This window comes from Bufo gargarizans, chromosome 2 (assembly GCF_014858855.1).
Source record: "Bufo gargarizans isolate SCDJY-AF-19 chromosome 2, ASM1485885v1, whole genome shotgun sequence".
Classification (NCBI taxonomy): domain Eukaryota; kingdom Metazoa; phylum Chordata; class Amphibia; order Anura; family Bufonidae; genus Bufo; species Bufo gargarizans.
This window is the reverse complement of record NC_058081.1, coordinates 630,175,154-630,191,831: the sequence shown is the minus strand read 5'-3', so window position 1 is coordinate 630,191,831 and position 16,678 is coordinate 630,175,154. Positions and strand designations below refer to the sequence as shown.

Genomic DNA, 16,678 nt, shown 5'->3' with positions numbered 1-16,678 from the left:
ATCGAGGCAATAAATATAGCATTTTGTTTGGCTGTTAACCCTTGCTTTGTTACTGGGAAAAATGGATTAAAATGGAAAATTTGCCAAAAAATCAAAATTCAGAAATGTTATCACCATTTGCCATTAACTCTTGTGGAACACCTAAAGGGTTAACAACGTTTGTAAAATCCGTTTTGAATACCTTGAGGGGTGTAGTTTCTAGAATGGGGTCATTTTTGGGTGGTTTCTATTATGTAAGCCTCACAAAGTGACTTCAGACCTGAACTGGTCCCTAAAAAGTGGGTTTTTGCAAAATTTCTGAAAAATTTCAAGATTTTCTTCTAAACTTCTTTTTTTTTACTTTATTTTACCAGTGTCATGAAGTACAATATGTGACGAAAAAACAATCTCAGACTGGCCTGGATAAGTCAAACCATTTTAAAGTTATCAGCACTTAAAGTGACACTGGTCAGATTTGCAAAAAATGGCCAAGTCCTTAAGGTGAAATAGGGCTTAAGGGATTAAAGGGGTTACCCAATGAAAGTTTTATGGTGCAGTAAAGGAATTATTATTACAATATACATGCAATTAAAATATTGTAAAGTTTTTTTTTTAAATATACATTACATTTTGCTCTCTGGTAGTCCCCCTGCTCTTTATCCTTATAGTCTACCTTCTCCTGCATTCAGAGGACCACACATGGCTTCCTTGCCCCAGTCCCTTCCTCTCAGTGGAGACATCTTTCATTCATCGCTACTTTTAAATTCTATACCTACTCCTCTCTCTAGACAGTGGAGAAGGACATTGTGGGGACATGACCTACCATACAGTATATATCCCAGGGGCTGTATGTGAGGGACTATATTTTTTATACAATGGAGTCAGGGCTTAACAAGATCTAATGGCAATGCATCCTGAGAGGCACAGGTGCTTGATGAGCTGCTGCCCACCCACAGAAAGGAAGGAAAATCCCCCAGATAAGTAAAAGGAAATCTGTCACCAGGATAATCGCTATTGAAGTAAAGCCACAGCCTAATAGCACTTAGTACCTTATTTCTAGATGTGCCTTTGTTCCAGCAATAGATGTTTTCAATCTTCTGAAAATCCAGTTTATTTGGTATGCAAATGAGCCAGTAAGGTGCCCAGAGGGGCGTTACTCTTGCAGGAAGGAGCCCAGACATGTCCCCTGCCACAATGTGTCCACCTGCCACTCCTACATCACATTCAAGCCATAACTCTGCCCCCCTTTTCCCTGCTCCCAGCACGAGGGCATGCCTGTGCTCCTTCCTGCAAGAATGACGCCCCTCTGGGCACCTTACTGGCTTTGTTTCAATACTGTACTGAGCGAGCACTCTGTACAGTATTAGAATGTATTGGCTCAGATGAGCCGAAGTTATTACTTCGCGAAGTCTCGCTAGACTTCGCATAATAACTTCAGAAATTAATTTATACTGTAAAAAAACATTTCCCGAACTCGGGTTCGGTTCCAAGGTACTACTCGCTCCGTACAGTATTGAAACAAAGTTTTATGCGAATCGATTCGCTCATCCCTAGTTATCACCATATTCTGACCCCTACAACTTTTTTGTAGTTACGGTATGTGTACGGGGCTGTGTAAGAGCTCATTTTTTACGGGGCTATCTGTACTTTTCAGTGATACAAATTTGAAGATTGTACTACTTTTTGATCACTTTTTCTAAAAAAAAATAATTATTGGGGAGTTGAAATGACAGAAATCGGCAAATTGGCTGTTTTTATATTTTTTCCCGTTATACCATTTGCCGTATGCCATTAATATTATTATATTTTAATTGTATGGGCATTTTCGCACGTGGCAATGCCCATGATGTTTATTTTTTATATTGGGCAAGTATTTTTATTTTAAGGAAAGTGGGGTGATTTGAAATGTAATAATTTTTTTTATATTTATAAAAACGTTTTTTTACTTTTCTTTTTGCTTTTAAAAAAAGTAAAAACAAAAGTTAAAAAAAGTTTTTATAAATATAAAAAAATATAAAATAACTGGATATAGGATAACTGTCGTATTTATTTTTTGGGAGTATTGGATTGCGGTGATTAATATCACCTTGGTGGCCCTATTTCAACTTTTTACTGTGTATTCAATTACCCCTTAATTCCACATTTTTGTTCCCTGTACTGCCTATTTTTACCTGTGCTTAAAATTGGGTTGCTAGGCATGGTCCGTCTATCTGTTGATATTGTTACTGGCTAGTGCATGTGAGGAGTTCAATGCATTGTGGGTAGTGAGGGTAGGCGGGATTAGCCTCAGGGTGAGGGCAGTGGCGGCCATCTTAACTGAATAGTGAAATTGCAGTTTTATGCAGACTGGTTGCTAAGGGCTAAATCTTATTAAATATGGGGTAAGTCAGTCTAATAGTAACTGATTCTGGAAGATCATGTTATTAGTAACTACATATATGAAAATTGAAATTAGGGTCTAAATGTGACAGTTATCCTTTAAGTCACCCTGAGTGACTATAACTGGCAATAATTTGTGTTCATTGATGGCTATATAGCCATCATTGAACACTTATCCGTATTTTTCGCTTTATAAGACGCACCTGATGATAAGACGCACCTAGGTTTTTGAGGAGGAAAATAAGAAAAAAATAATTTTGAACCAAAAGGTGTGCTTTTGGTGAGTTTTGAACTAATGGTGGTCTGTGGATGACACTATGATAGGTGATCTGTGGATGAGACTTATGGGGGGGGGATCTGTGGCTGATGCATTGTTATGGGGGATCTAGGTATCACACACTGATATGGGGAGATCTGTGGACGACACACTGTTATGGGGGGATCTGTGGATGACTCTTATGGGGGATCTGTGGATGACACTGTTATGGGGGATCTGTGGATGACACACATATAGCATCTTATGCTGGTCCCCTCATGGCCCTATATGTCACAGTATTACGTTATTAATGTGTCCCCTCATGTCCCTGTGTGAATAGTGACCTCATTACACCGGGCCCCGCTCACAGCAGTCTTTACATGTAAAGTCTATTTATTTAATGCTCAAGCAGTGGCTCTGGTTGATTAACTAGCGTAATCGTCTGTAGTAGTCCTCACTATCAAAGCGGCACTCATTCAGTCACGCTCCTGCTCCGCCAGCTTCATTAATGAAGTGTGAGGAGCATGACTGAGTTAGTGACGTTACGCTGACGGCCAGCCCACCGCTTTGATAGTGAGTACTACTACAGACGATTATGCTAGTTTAAGAAACTAGAGCCACTGCTTGAGCATTAAATAATAGACTTTACATGTAAAGACTGCTGTGAGCGGGGCCCGGTGTAATGGAGTACAGTAACTGCATCAGGCCCCGCTGCGAGTGCAACAGCAGTTTCCGGCCTCCTGCTTGAGGCTTCCGTCTATTAGATCAATGTAACAGGTTCCCCAATCTCAGCCGGGGAACACTGTTACCGGAGCGGAAGCGCGCGGCTTCCGCTTCCGGACTACTCAGATGCTGTGGTCGTATTTGAACACTGCATCTGAAAGGAAAATTGTATGCGATCAGCCTTATAGCTGATCGCGTACATGTGTCGCGGGTCTCTGCTATTTAAAATAGCAGAAACCGGGCGGCTATGGCGCCCACTGCACATACGAGCGGGAGCCATATTTAGAGACTGGCAAAGGTCCTCAAGGGGTTAAAGGATCAATAAACAAAGAAAACGCACAAAATAGTTTATCCACCACTTCCTTCCTTTGTCTCCACCATGTCTTTAATCCTATTTTGTCTCATATTACACTAAAAACTGTGAAATACAGTGCTGCCCACAATTATTCATACCCCTGGCAAATTTTGACTTAAAGTTACTTTTATTCAACCAGCAAGTAATTTTTTGACGGGAAATGACATAGGTGTCTCCCAAAAGATAATAAGATGATGTACAAGAGGCATTATTGCTGAAAAAAAAAACATTTCTCAGCTTTTATTTACAAACCGGATTTCAAAAAAGTTGGGACACTAAACAAATTGTGAATAAAAACTGAATGCAATGATGTGGAGATGGCAAATGCCAATATGTTATCTGTAATAGAACGTAGATGACAGATCAAACGTTTAATCCGAGTAAATGTATCATTTTAAAGGAAAAATACGTTGATTCAAATTTTCACGGTGTCAACAAATCCCAAAAAAGTTGGGACAAGTAGCAATAAGAGGCTGGAAAAAGTAAATTTGAGCATAACGAAGAGCTGGAAGACCAATTAACACTAATTAGGTCAATTGGCAACACGATTGGGTATAAAAAGAGCTTCTCAGAGCGGCAGTGTCTCTCAGAAGCCAAGATGGGTAGAGGATCACCAATTCCCACAATGTTGCGCAGAAAGATAGTCGAGCAATATCAGAAAGGTGTTACCCAGCGAAAAACTGCAAAGACTTTGCATCTATCATCATCAACTGTGCATAACATCATCCGAAGATTCAGAGAATCTGGAACAATCTCTGTGCGTAAGGGTCAAGGCCGTAAAACCATACTGGATGCCCGTGATCTCCGGGCCCTTACACGACACTGCACCACAAACAGGAATGCTACTGTAAAGGAAATCACAGAATGGGCTCAGGAATACTTCCAGAAACCATTGTCAGTGAACACAATCCACCGCGCCATCCGCCGCTGCCAGCTGAAATTCTACAGTGCAAAGAAGAAGCCATTTCTAAGCAAGATCCACAAGCTCAGGCGTTTTCACTGGGCCATGGATCATTTAAAATGGAGTGTGGCAAAATGGAAGACTGTTCTGTGGTCAGACGAGTCACGATTCAAAGTTCTTTTTGGAAATCTGGGACGCCATGTCATCCGGACCAAAGAGGACAAGGACAACCCAAGTTGTTCTCAACGCTCAGTTCAGAAGCCTGCATCTCTGATGGTATGGGGTTGCATGAGTGCGTGTGGCATGGGCAGCTTGCATGTCTGGAAAGGCACCATCAATGCAGAAAAATATATTCAGGTTCTAGAACAACATCTGCTCCCATCCAGACGTCATCTCTTTCAGGGAAGACCCTGCATTTTTCAACAAGATAATGCCAGACCACATTCTGCATCAATCACAACATCATGGCTGCGTAGGAGAAGGATCCGGGTACTGAAATGGCCGGTCTGCAGTCCAGATCTTTCATCTATAGAGAACATTTGGCGCATCATAAAGAGGAAGGTGCAACAAAGAAGGCCCAAGACGATTGAACAGTTAGAGGCCTGTATTAGACAAGAATGGGAGAGCATTCCTATTTCTAAACTTGAGAAACTGGTCTCCTCGGTCCCCAGACGTCTGTTGAGTGTTGTAAGAAGAAGGGGAGATGCCACATAGTGGTGAAAATGGCCTTGTCCCAACTTTTTGGGGATTTGTTGACACCATGAAATTCTGATTCAACATATTTTTCCCTTAAAATGGTACATTTTCTCAGTTTAAACTTTTGTTCCGTGATTTATGTTCTATTCTGAATAAAATATTAGAAGTTGGCACAACCACATCATTGCATTCAGTTTTTATTCACGATTTGTATAGTGTCCCAACTTTTTTGGAATCTGGTTTGTACATTTGAGCAAAAAATACAAGATGTTCCGCCCTGTGGAAAATCTCAGAGCACATGGTCGGAAACCAAAAGTGACACCTGTGCTGGCCAGGAGGATAGTTAGAGAGGTGAAAAAGAATCCAAGGATCACCACCAAGGCCATCCTGGTGAATCTGGGCTCTGCTGGTCGCAATGTCTCAAGGAAGACAATTCAATGGACACTGCACACTGCTGGGTTTCACTTCTCCAGATAAGGCACACAAAAGCTTGCTTGGCCTTTGCAAAAGCTCATCTGGACAAAGAAGAAGACTTCTGGTCTTCTGTGTTATGGTCAGATGAAACAAAAATTGAATTGTTTGGTCACAATGATGTTTCCTTCATCTGGCGTAAAAAAGGAGAAGCCTTCAACCCAAAGAACACCATCCCCACTGTCAAACAGTGTGGTGGGAACCTAATGCTTTGGGGGTATTTTTCAGCCAATGGACCAGGGAACCTAATCACAGTAAACGGCACCATGAAAAAAGAGCAATACATGAGGATTCTCAACGACATCAGGCAGTCTGCAGAGAAACTTGGCCTTGGGCACCTGTGGACATTTCAGCATGACAATGACCCAAAACACACAGCAAAAGTGGTGAAGAAATGGTTAGCAGACAACAACATTAACGTTTTGGAGTGGCCCAGCTAGAGTCCAGACTTGAATCCAATTGGGAATCTGTGGAGGGAGCTAAAGATCAGGGTGATGGCAAGAAGACCCTCCAACCTGAAAGATTTGGAGCTCATTGCTAAAGATGAATGGGCAAAAATACCTGTGGAGACATGCAAAAAGCTGGTCTGCAATTATAGGAAGCGTTTGATTGCTGTAATAGCCAATAAAGGCTTTTCTATTGATTATTGAGAAGGGTATGAATAATTTGGGACTGGACACTTTTTGCTTAAATGTAAATAAAAGCTGAGAAATGTTTTTTTTCCACAATAATGCCTCTTGTACATCGTCTTATTATCTTTTGGGAGACACCTATGTCATTTCCCATCAAAAAATTACTTGCTGGTTGAATAATAGTAACTTTAAGCTATAAGACAAGTGGTTGCCTCCCCGTTGTGTCCTGTCTGAAGTAGGACAAAAAGATTGTTAAGCCGCGCCTTCTTGGCTAAGTGCCACGCTCTTATTCAGTCTCCAGTAGAAGATGGAGCAGATTGGAAGCAGATTAACCCCTGTTCTGTCACCTCTTCTTAGGTGTCTGTTATAGTGAAAATGTGAATTCCTCATGAACTAAGAATTCTGGAGCATCTTTTCTCATACCTGTGCATTGTGCTGTTCCTCTGTTGTTCCTCCTTAAAGGGGTTGTCTCACTTCAGCAAATAGCATTTATTATGCAGAGGAAGTTAATACAAATCACTTACTAATGTACTGTTATTGTCCATATTGCTTCCTTTGCAGGCTGGATTCATATGTGGATTCACATATTATGCTGCTCGTTTCCATGGTTACGACCACCCTGCAATCCATCATTGGTGGTTGTGATTGAACACTAGAGGAAAAAGAACTAGCCTATGTGAGCTCCCATGGTCCCGGCCACTCAATAGGCCAGCTCTCTTTCCTATAGTGTGCAAGCACGACCACCACTGATGGATTGCAGGATAGTCATAACTATGGAACCGAGCAGTGTATTGTGATAGAAAAATTGATCAAACCAGCAAAGGAAGCAATATGGATAATAACAATACATTAGTATTAACTCGTTCTACATAATAAATGCTATATGCTGAACTGAGACAACCCCCTTTAATATGAATGAATAAATTAAAAACTGAGTGTTACCATTCGTTTGTCAAATGTTTTTGTCCCTACACGGCCTAGATCACTGCAGAAAATGCGCCAAAATGATACGCAACTGACAATACTAGCTAATTCCTCAAGCCGATGTTAAAAGCTGAGAACTTTGCCAATATCTTCCAGTCAGGAACATATCGGATCCCCTCATGCACCGCTGGGGATTGGCTCTGTCTGTGGATCGCATGCGGAGGAATTGCTCCGCCGGTTATAGACACGTTACAGTGTCTGGGTTTGGAGCATTTCCACCCATTTAGGCCAAGAACTTTTGTCTTTATGTGTATGGAATGTGCCACTTCGTTTTGCTGGTAACGTTCTTTTGCACCTGGCAGCCTCTGTGTCACATGGTCTGTTGTGGGTGCGGCTTCTGTGTCACATGGTCTGTTGTGGGTGCGGCTTCTGTGTCACATGGTCTGTTGTGGGTGCGGCTCACAGCTTTAGTCTACCTCACAGTGCATTGGTGATACCACTATGGAGCCATGTGAGAGTCTGGCTGTGAGTTGGTTTCTAGCATTGTTCAGACCTTGTTCACACACCACGGGCAGTTTAGTGGCAGGACCCCATGCTTGCTGAAACACCGTGATGTGGTACATGAGGGGCTCCGATATGTTCCTGACTGGAAGATATTGGCAAAGTTCTCAGCTTTTAACATCAGCTTAAGGCAGTGGTGGGCAAACTTTTTTGTCAACTGAGCCAAATATCGCCAAAACCACGATTGAAAGGAGGTACACTGACTCTGAAAGGAGGTAGAAGGAGGTACACTGACTCTGAAAGGAGGTAGAAGGAGGTACACTGACTCTGAAAGGAGGTATAAGGAGGTACACTGACTCTGAAAGGAGGTAGAAGGAGGTACACTGACTCTGAAAGGAGGTAGAAGGAGGTACACTGACTCTGAAAGGAGGTAGAAGGAGGTACACTGACTCTGAAAGGAGGTAGAAGGAGGTACACTGACTCTGAAAGGAGGTAGAAGGAGGTACACTGACTCTGAAAGGAGGTAGAAGGAGGTACACTGACTCTGAAAGGAGGTAGAAGGAGGTACACTGACTCTGACTTGTAGCCTGCAGCGGTGTTCTGTCTCTGGCAGATTTCACTGCCCGGGAAGTTTTCAATACCCCTCGTCACTTCCTCCTCGTTCCGACGTCTACTCTGGAAGGAGGTGCGTACTGCCGGCCCTACTGTGATGCGCGTGCACTAATACTAGTTATCTTGCCTGTGGGACGCATTTGCGTTCCACAAAGCAAGAGAGGGCGTGTTTGCTAACTAGTATTAGCGCACGCGCATCACAGTAGGCCCTACTGTGATGCGCGTGAGCTGATACTAGTTAGCGAACACGCCCTCTCTTGCTTTGTGGAACGCAAATGCGTCCCACAGGTAAGATTCGTTTCCTCTGTAGTGCAGGATGGGTCGCCGTGGGAGCCCGCACCAAAGAGCCCCATTGAAGGGTCTAAAGAACCGCTTGTGGCTCGCGAGCCGCACTTTGCCGACCACTGGCTTAAGGAATTAGCTAGAATTGTCAGTTGCATATCATTTTGGTGCATTTTTTGCAGTGATTTTTGTATTTATATATTTTTTCATCTGCACATTGTAGTATTTTGTGTAAGATGTCCTTGTAGTGCATGTGGTCCGCCCCGGCATCCTCCATTGTACGCATTTTTTGCTGGGGATTGCCGTTATCTGCAGACCGCATGCGGAAGAATTGCTCCCCCAGTTATAGACACGCTACAGTGTTTGGGTTTGAAGTATTTCCACCCATTTTTCAGTAAGTTTTTTTCCCTACACGGCCTAGCACTGATTAAAAATTGTCAGACTGTGTAGTGAAAGAGTCTCAAATGTAAAAACCCAGTTGTCAATTTATTTATACATTTCTAGGTGGAATAACAAAGGAACATCGCAATGGAGCTTTCTAAGAGAGGATGCCCCAGAATTGTGTTAAATGAGATCCTGTCTTGGTGACCACCACTTTAGTATGCGTACAGTCAGGTCCATAAATATTGGCACATCGACACAATTCGACCATTTTTGGCTCTATACACCACCACAATGGATTTGAAATGAAACAAACAAGATGTGCTTTAACTGCAGACTGTCAGCTTTAATTTGAGGGTATTTACATCCAAATCAGGTGAACGGTGTAGGAATTACAACAGTTTGCATATGTGCCTCCCACTTGTTAAGGGACCAAAAGTAATGGGACGGAATAATGATCATAAATCAAACTTTCACTTTTTAATACTTGGTTGCAAATCCTTTGCAGTCAATTATAGCCTGAAGTCTGGAACGCATAGACATCACCAGACGCTGGGTTTCATCCCTGGTGATGCTCTGCCAGGCCTCTACTGCAACTGTCATTAGTTCCTGCTTGTTCTTGGGGCATTTTCCCTTCAGTTTTGTCTTCAGCAAGTGAAATGCATGCTCAATCGGATTCAGGTCAGGTGATTGACTTGGCCATTGCATTACATTCCACTTCTTTCCCTTAAAAAACTCTTTGGTTGCTTTTGCAGTATGCTTTGGGTCATTGTCCATCTGCACTGTGAAGCGTCTTCCAATGAGTTCTGAAGCATTTGGCTGAATATGAGCAGATAATATTGCCCGAAATACTTCGGAATTCATCCTGCTGCTTTTGTCAGTACTGACATCATCAATAAATACAAGAGAACCAGTTCCATTGGCAGCCATACATGCCCACACCATGACACTACCACCACCATGCTTCACTGATGAGGTGGTATGCTTAGGATCATGAGCAGTTCCTTTCCTTCTCCATACTCTTCTCTTCTCATCACTCTGGTACAAGTTGATCTTGGACTCATCTGTCCATAGGATGTTGTTCCAGAATTGTTAAGGTTTTTTTAGATGTTGTTTGGAAAACTCTAATCTGGCCTTCCTGTTTTTGAGGCTCACCAATGGTTTACATCTTGTGGTGAACCCTCTGTATTCACTGATGAAGTATTTTCTTGATTGTTGACTTTGACACACATACACCTACCTCCTGGAGAGTGTTCTTGATCTGGCCAACTGTTGTGAAGGGTGTTTTCTTCACCAGGGAAAGAATTCTTCGGTCATCCACCACAGTTGTTATCCATGGTCTTCCGGGTCTTTTGGTGTTGCTGAGCTCACCGCTGCGTTCCTTCTTTTTAAGTTGTTTTGGTCACGCCTAATGTTTTTGCTATCTCTCTGATGGGTTTGTTTTGTTTTTTCAGCCTAATGATGGCTTGCTTCACTGATAGTGACAGCTCTTTGGATCTCATCTTAAGGGATTGACAGCAACAGATTCCAAATGCAAATAGCACACTTGAAATGAATTCTGGACCTTTTATCTGCTGATTGTAATTGGGATAATGAGGGAATAACACACATCTGGCCATGAAACAGCTGAGAAGCCAATTGTCCCATTACTTTTGGTCCCTTAACAAGTGGGAGGCAAATATCCAAACTGTTGTAATTCCTACACCGTTCACCTGATTTGGATGTAAATACCCTCAAATTAAAGCTGACAGTCTGCAGTTAAAGCACATCTTGTTTGTTTCAGTTCAAATCCGATGTGGTGGTGTATAGAGCCAAACATGTTAGATTTGTGTCAATGTCCCAATATTTATGTACCTGACTGTAGTTTACGTGTTTGGGTGGTCACAGGCAGTTCTATCAGCCTTACAAAATACCCTCTCTTATCCTCATGGCCAGGCTTTATGTTTCTCATCTCAGGCAACTTGACATAGGAGCAGGCTGCACAGAAAACCATATATCTTGGGGCTATACACAATGTAGACAACAAGGTAGGGTTGTAATTTATGCATTATCTGTGTTTCAGGAGAGACGCCTGGGCGGAAGAGATTTATGAAGAGTTTGTATGCCTCAGAGGGCAGCTTTCATTCCTTATAGCACTGTTGAAAATTGAAAGCTGCCCTGTGATTGGTTGCTAAGGGTAACAATGACAGTCTCCCAAATATGCTCCATTTGTGGTTTACATTTATAGTTATCACTAGAGAATAATACATACATGTTCCGGGTTACAGCCGGTCACCTTCATTCCTGGGCACAAAGCCAGCGCTGCCTTCTCATTGTTAAATACCCGAAACTGGATAAAACCCGAAATAAATTCAGCTGTGAAAACGGCAAAAGAGAAAGGAAAGGAGTCTCATGAAATTATCTTGTCTGTCCACACATGTAACATTTGGGGTCATTCATTAAACTGGTGTAAAGTAGAACTGGCTTAGTTGCCCATAGCCCATAGCCCATTCCAAAGGAGCTGTCAAAAATGATAGGTGGAATCTGATTGGTTGCTATGGGAAACTAAGCCAGTTCTACTTTACACCAGTTTGATAAATAACCCCAATTGTGCTTTGAAGTGTCAAACATACAGGAAGATTGGCACAGACCACATGGCATGACCTAGATGGGGTAGCTCCGGCCATCTCTGGGATGTCATGTATTCCAGTATTCTGGTGGTACATGAAATACCTGCTGATAGTTATTTCTCCCATATCCACTCTAAACATACATGCATCTTGAACTTCCACATGCCAGATCTCTCCCCCACATCTGCTGTCAGGGAAAAATCAGAAGGCCATTATATGGGAGCTGCTGTAAGTGGTGTGGGAGAACCCAGAGCCATGGTAATCAGCTTATCTCTGGAGTAGCTTCTAAAGGTGCCCATACACCCAAAGGTGCCCATACACCCAACAATGGTTTGGCCGAAAGTTCTCTCTCCTGACTCACTCATAAACATACACATATGTATTTTCAGTGAGGAGAAATGGGAAAGCCACAGCCAGATACTTCTAGGGTTGGTTTATTGCCTGGAAGAAATAAAGGATCAGGTGGAAAAAATGCAGATTGCCCCATAGTGTTTACTGACATTATCTGTCGGGGGAGAGTCAGCACCCCATATCAAATTGTCAGACAGTCCTGCTGAAGATGGCAAGTTTGGCCAACAATACACTAATGTATTTAGGGGTTGTCCAGATAGAGCGACCTCTTACCTCACCCTTACATGCATTTGAAATGTATTAGTTGGCCTATTAGATCTGGGACTGCATAACTTTACATCTTACTACTCCCCCTGCTGGTTCAGTTTCTTCCCAGAAGCAGTTCTTGCGGTAGATTTTTTGGAATATATTTTTTATACCAGACAATGGTGCAGTAGTCTTCATGCACAAGAACTGCACAACATAATATTATTACTTGAGTGAGACAGTCTGCATAACGTTGGTGGCTTACAAGGGGATTGTGAATGGAGTATATTAGATAGCATTAACATTACCTTATGTAGGTGACCGTTTTCCTTACCTCTACCAAATGGTGAGTAGTAGTTAGCTGCTGTTACAGCACTTCCAAAGTCATATACAACAGGAACGTCAGGACCATTATTAGTTAGGCAGCTGCCAGCATTGTACATCACTGGGTATTTCTGATTAGAGAAATTAGATATCGACAAGTTTGGAATCAGTTATGATAAGCTATAGCAAAGCATCCCCCTTCCCATGTGTTATCTGCTAGAGTATGTAGAGATAATCATGAAGGGTAATCATATTTGACATCTACAGCAAAGATATGTCCTGTGTTGCATCAGTAATGAGGATGGTGTCCATATTACCTTGTATAGCTGGAAGAGGTTTCCACCTTCTCCAGGAAGGAAGCCAGTCTCAGTGTGGTATCTCAGAAGAGCTGAATCTTTCCATCGAGACAATGGAGTGTCATTGGGGATGTGCCAAATGCTCAGGTCCTCAGCCCTTATGTCATAATATCCTGCATTCTTAATAAGATCACATAAACTAACACACAGTAGGGTTAGACACTTAAATTGGTCCCGCTGCCTGACCAACAGGACATCTGAGGTCAGCTAAGCAAATCGCATCTAGTCTATGGGTGTCAGTAACATTCAGTCAATCAGTCTGCACCCAAGGAACAAAAGTTGGTGCTTTTTCCAACTTACTGGACATAAAATAAGCTTGGGTGAACCTGTGAGTAGATCAGACAAGTATCCCTTACACTGCAAGTGACATCGACATGCTGGGTGGTGTGACCGCCAATCTCAGCTTGGTGGCCCATAGTAGTCCAAGTCTGCCCATTGTGAATTATAGAATAAAAATGCATACTTAAGCAGTTTTGTAGGCATCACCGGCCCATCTTGCCAGCTCCTGGAACGATGCAAGATGGGTCAAGTTGTGATTAGCCAATTCATGTTTAGATATTGGGTCAAATTTTACATATGAAAAACTCAGGGAAGAAGAAACTAATCTTCCCAAGAGACATGCTTCCCAACTGTAGGCTATAGACTACAATGTAGATTTTTCTTTACCTTGTAATCATCACTGGTTGCACCTCCAGGAGAACCAAAAGTGGCATAGTTTGCCCAGTTGCCATCTCCTTGTGGGCTTTCAGGCCGATTTCCCTGTTGGCTTGACCAGCGATCCCCCACAGTACACCTTCCATACACATCATTCTCATGGACACTAGCAACTAAGGTCCAGCCTCCACCGTGGGTTGTCATATCACAGAAGGTCTGGTAGGATTCACCAACAGTAGTCGTCAAGGTATATATCCCATCTGTCATAACAAAGGCATCTTAGATACATTACATTAATAATGAATTAAGAAACACTGGTAATATCAGTCAGACATATGTATCTGGAGGTTCTCCGCACAGGAGATGATGTGAGTAATGATCTTGAGGTAACTTCCTGTAGGTTAATTCAACTATTGGAAATTACTGATAGCAGCAAACATTACATTGTACTCATCTGGATTCGATTAATTGGCTCCTTAAATAGGTCCGTGATATCTGCTACAAGTAATTCTAGCAGGCACCTTGCACTGGTTAGGAAGTGATACCTGAGAATCTGTAACACTAGATATGACCATGATACAGTGGTTGTAATCACATCTAAGGAGTCACCTGTTGCATTTGGTTCAAAGAGCTTGATCTCCTTGCAGCTTCTGTAACCGTGGATATAAGGCACCATGATGGGGTCGGGTATAGGGGGTTCAGTGTCATCAGTCCAGCAAGCCAGTAGGTTCAGGATGTTCTCCTTCTTCTTGGAAATCAGACAGTTTTCTAATCACATAATAATTATCTTTATTTACATAGCCCCAACATATTCTCAAGAACTTTATAATCAGAGGATAGAAATACAGACAAAATTAGGAAATATAGAGTAACCAACTAATTAAGGGGGATGTCCAGCAGTATTACAAAAATAATAAAAATGGAAACCATACTTACACTGCTGCCATTCTGACACTTATGGGACCCTGCTGTTCTTCACTTCCTGGCCCGGTTTGACACCCTAGAAATGCCTGCATGTCAAGCTGGACCCAGGAAGTAGATAGCAGCAGGGACCGGTAAGCAATGAAACAACAGTAGCTGGGACTGATGAGGGTATGAATGGCTTCTTTCTATTTTGAACCCACTGTGGACCATATATAACAGATGTAATACTGCTCGGCCACCACTTAGTAATTCAAACTAGAAACATGAGGACCCTGTGCTTGATCCAGACAGCATTTATACATATATAGCATATACAGTATAGCAGGATAATACACAAAGCTGCATGAGCATATTTGCCAATAGTCCTGAATTTGCAGGGACTGTCCCTAATTTTCACAAATAGTCCCTGCAAGGTCAGGCTGTCCTGGGCTGAATATGAGTGTGGCTTGTGTAAGACCCACCCATAATTGTGTGGTCCCGTATGGTTTGGGATCATTCCTGGGGGTAGGGTCTACTTGTCCTTAATTTACCAACTGCAATGTTGTTAGGCAGGGATGCCCAACCTGCGACCCTCCAGCTGTTGTAAAACTACAACTCAATTAAAGTGGCCATGCGAGGAAATGCTCAAAACCCCCAAACACTGTAGCGTGTTTATAACCGGGGGAGCAATTCCTCCACATGTGATCCGTTGATAACTGCAATCCCCAGCAAAAATGCATACAATGGAGGATGTCGGCAGCGGACCACATGCACCACAATGGCATCCTACACAAGATGGGGTAATGTGTGGATGCAAATATAAAATTACATAAATCACTGCGAAAGATGCACCACAATGATTTGCAACTGACAACACTGGCTAACCCCTCAAGCTCATGTTAGGAACTGAGACTTTAGCCAATGTATCTCAGCACGGCGCGGGTTCCTACCACTAAGCTACCTACGGAGTGTGAACAACGGTCTGACAGGTGCTAAGATACAACTTACAGCCAAACTCCCACATACCTCCATAGTGAGATCACTCATGTAAGTTGTATCTTAGCACCTCTCAGACCGTTGTTCACACTCCGTAGGTAGCTTAGTGGTAGGAACCCATGCCACGCTAAGATACCTTGACGGTGGTGCAGAGGGGCTTTTTTTTATTTTTAATACACTATCCCCCCCCCCAAAAAAAAAATTTGATTTCTGCACACCGCTGACTGCTTGCTGGTGTACAGAGTACGGGGATGTGTGCTATGCCAGGATTAGCGGAGCGGGCTTCTGCCTGTGCCTGCTTCGCTAAGCTAAGAGTCCTGCATGTCAGCTCTTAGCTTAGCGAAGCAGGCAGAAGCAGGAGCCCTCCCCACTCAGCTAATCCTGGCATAGTTCATGGTTACAGGGTATGTGTGTCAGGAGTTAGGCAGGAGCAGTAATAAGCCCTCCGGCACTCCGTACACCGCTGAGCAGTCAGCGGTGTACAGAAATGTAAATTTTAAGCGCACAGTAAATGGTGCGTTTTAGGGAGGGAGAGTGGATAAAAAATAAATAAAAAGCATTAGAAAAGTATATTAGAAAAAGTGCTACTATGGCATTAGGGACATCTTATTAACATTTTATTCAAAGGTTTAGTTACTCTTTAAGACACCCTTTCCTCAAGTTCCAGCTACAGCACTGGAAAAAAGTCAGTAACACGACGCCGGCTACAGTAATCCTAGAACTTCTCACACCCTTCCATACTGTGTGACAAGATGTTGCTTGAAGCTCAAAGATGCTTTGGGAGAAAGTAGTCAACATGATTCCACCTCATTTTTTGGACCAGTCATGATCTGATTTCTGCCTAACCAAATTAGGCCAGGGATTTTTGGCAACTTGTGGCTGTTCGACATTAAAGGGGTTGTCCAGGATCTTTCTATTGATGGCCTATATAATATCTGTTCTGCTGGGATCTGACATCCCTGCTGATCAACTGTTTTGGGGTAGCTGTGGAGCCGTAAGTTGGCCCCAGAACTAAACAGCTAAAGTGAATGGGAGCAGTGCTGTCTCCTACACAATGGATGGGGCAGAGGTACTCTGAAACAACTGATTGATGGGGCTGTTGGGTATTGGACACGTGGCAATCAGATATTAATGGCCTACCCTGAGG

General features: G+C 42.8%; 2 protein-coding genes across 2 annotated transcripts in view; one reads left to right on the top strand and one right to left on the bottom strand.

The window, feature by feature from the left end:
- RNF207 (ring finger protein 207) overlaps window positions 1-16,678 on the top strand; it is a 183,890-nt gene that overhangs the window by 37,891 nt on the left and 129,321 nt on the right.
- The window catches only part of LOC122928913 (intelectin-1-like), a 28,594-nt gene that overhangs the window by 4,705 nt on the left and 7,211 nt on the right, over window positions 1-16,678 (bottom strand). Inside the window, exons 2-6 of the mRNA XM_044282229.1 lie at window positions 14,242-14,400; window positions 13,645-13,892; window positions 12,940-13,098; window positions 12,633-12,753; window positions 11,344-11,447 (exon numbers count right to left, since the gene is read on the bottom strand). Coding sequence (XP_044138164.1) covers window positions 11,344-11,447; window positions 12,633-12,753; window positions 12,940-13,098; window positions 13,645-13,892; window positions 14,242-14,400 — 791 coding nt within the window. The remainder of the gene's footprint in view (window positions 1-11,343; window positions 11,448-12,632; window positions 12,754-12,939; window positions 13,099-13,644; window positions 13,893-14,241; window positions 14,401-16,678) is intronic.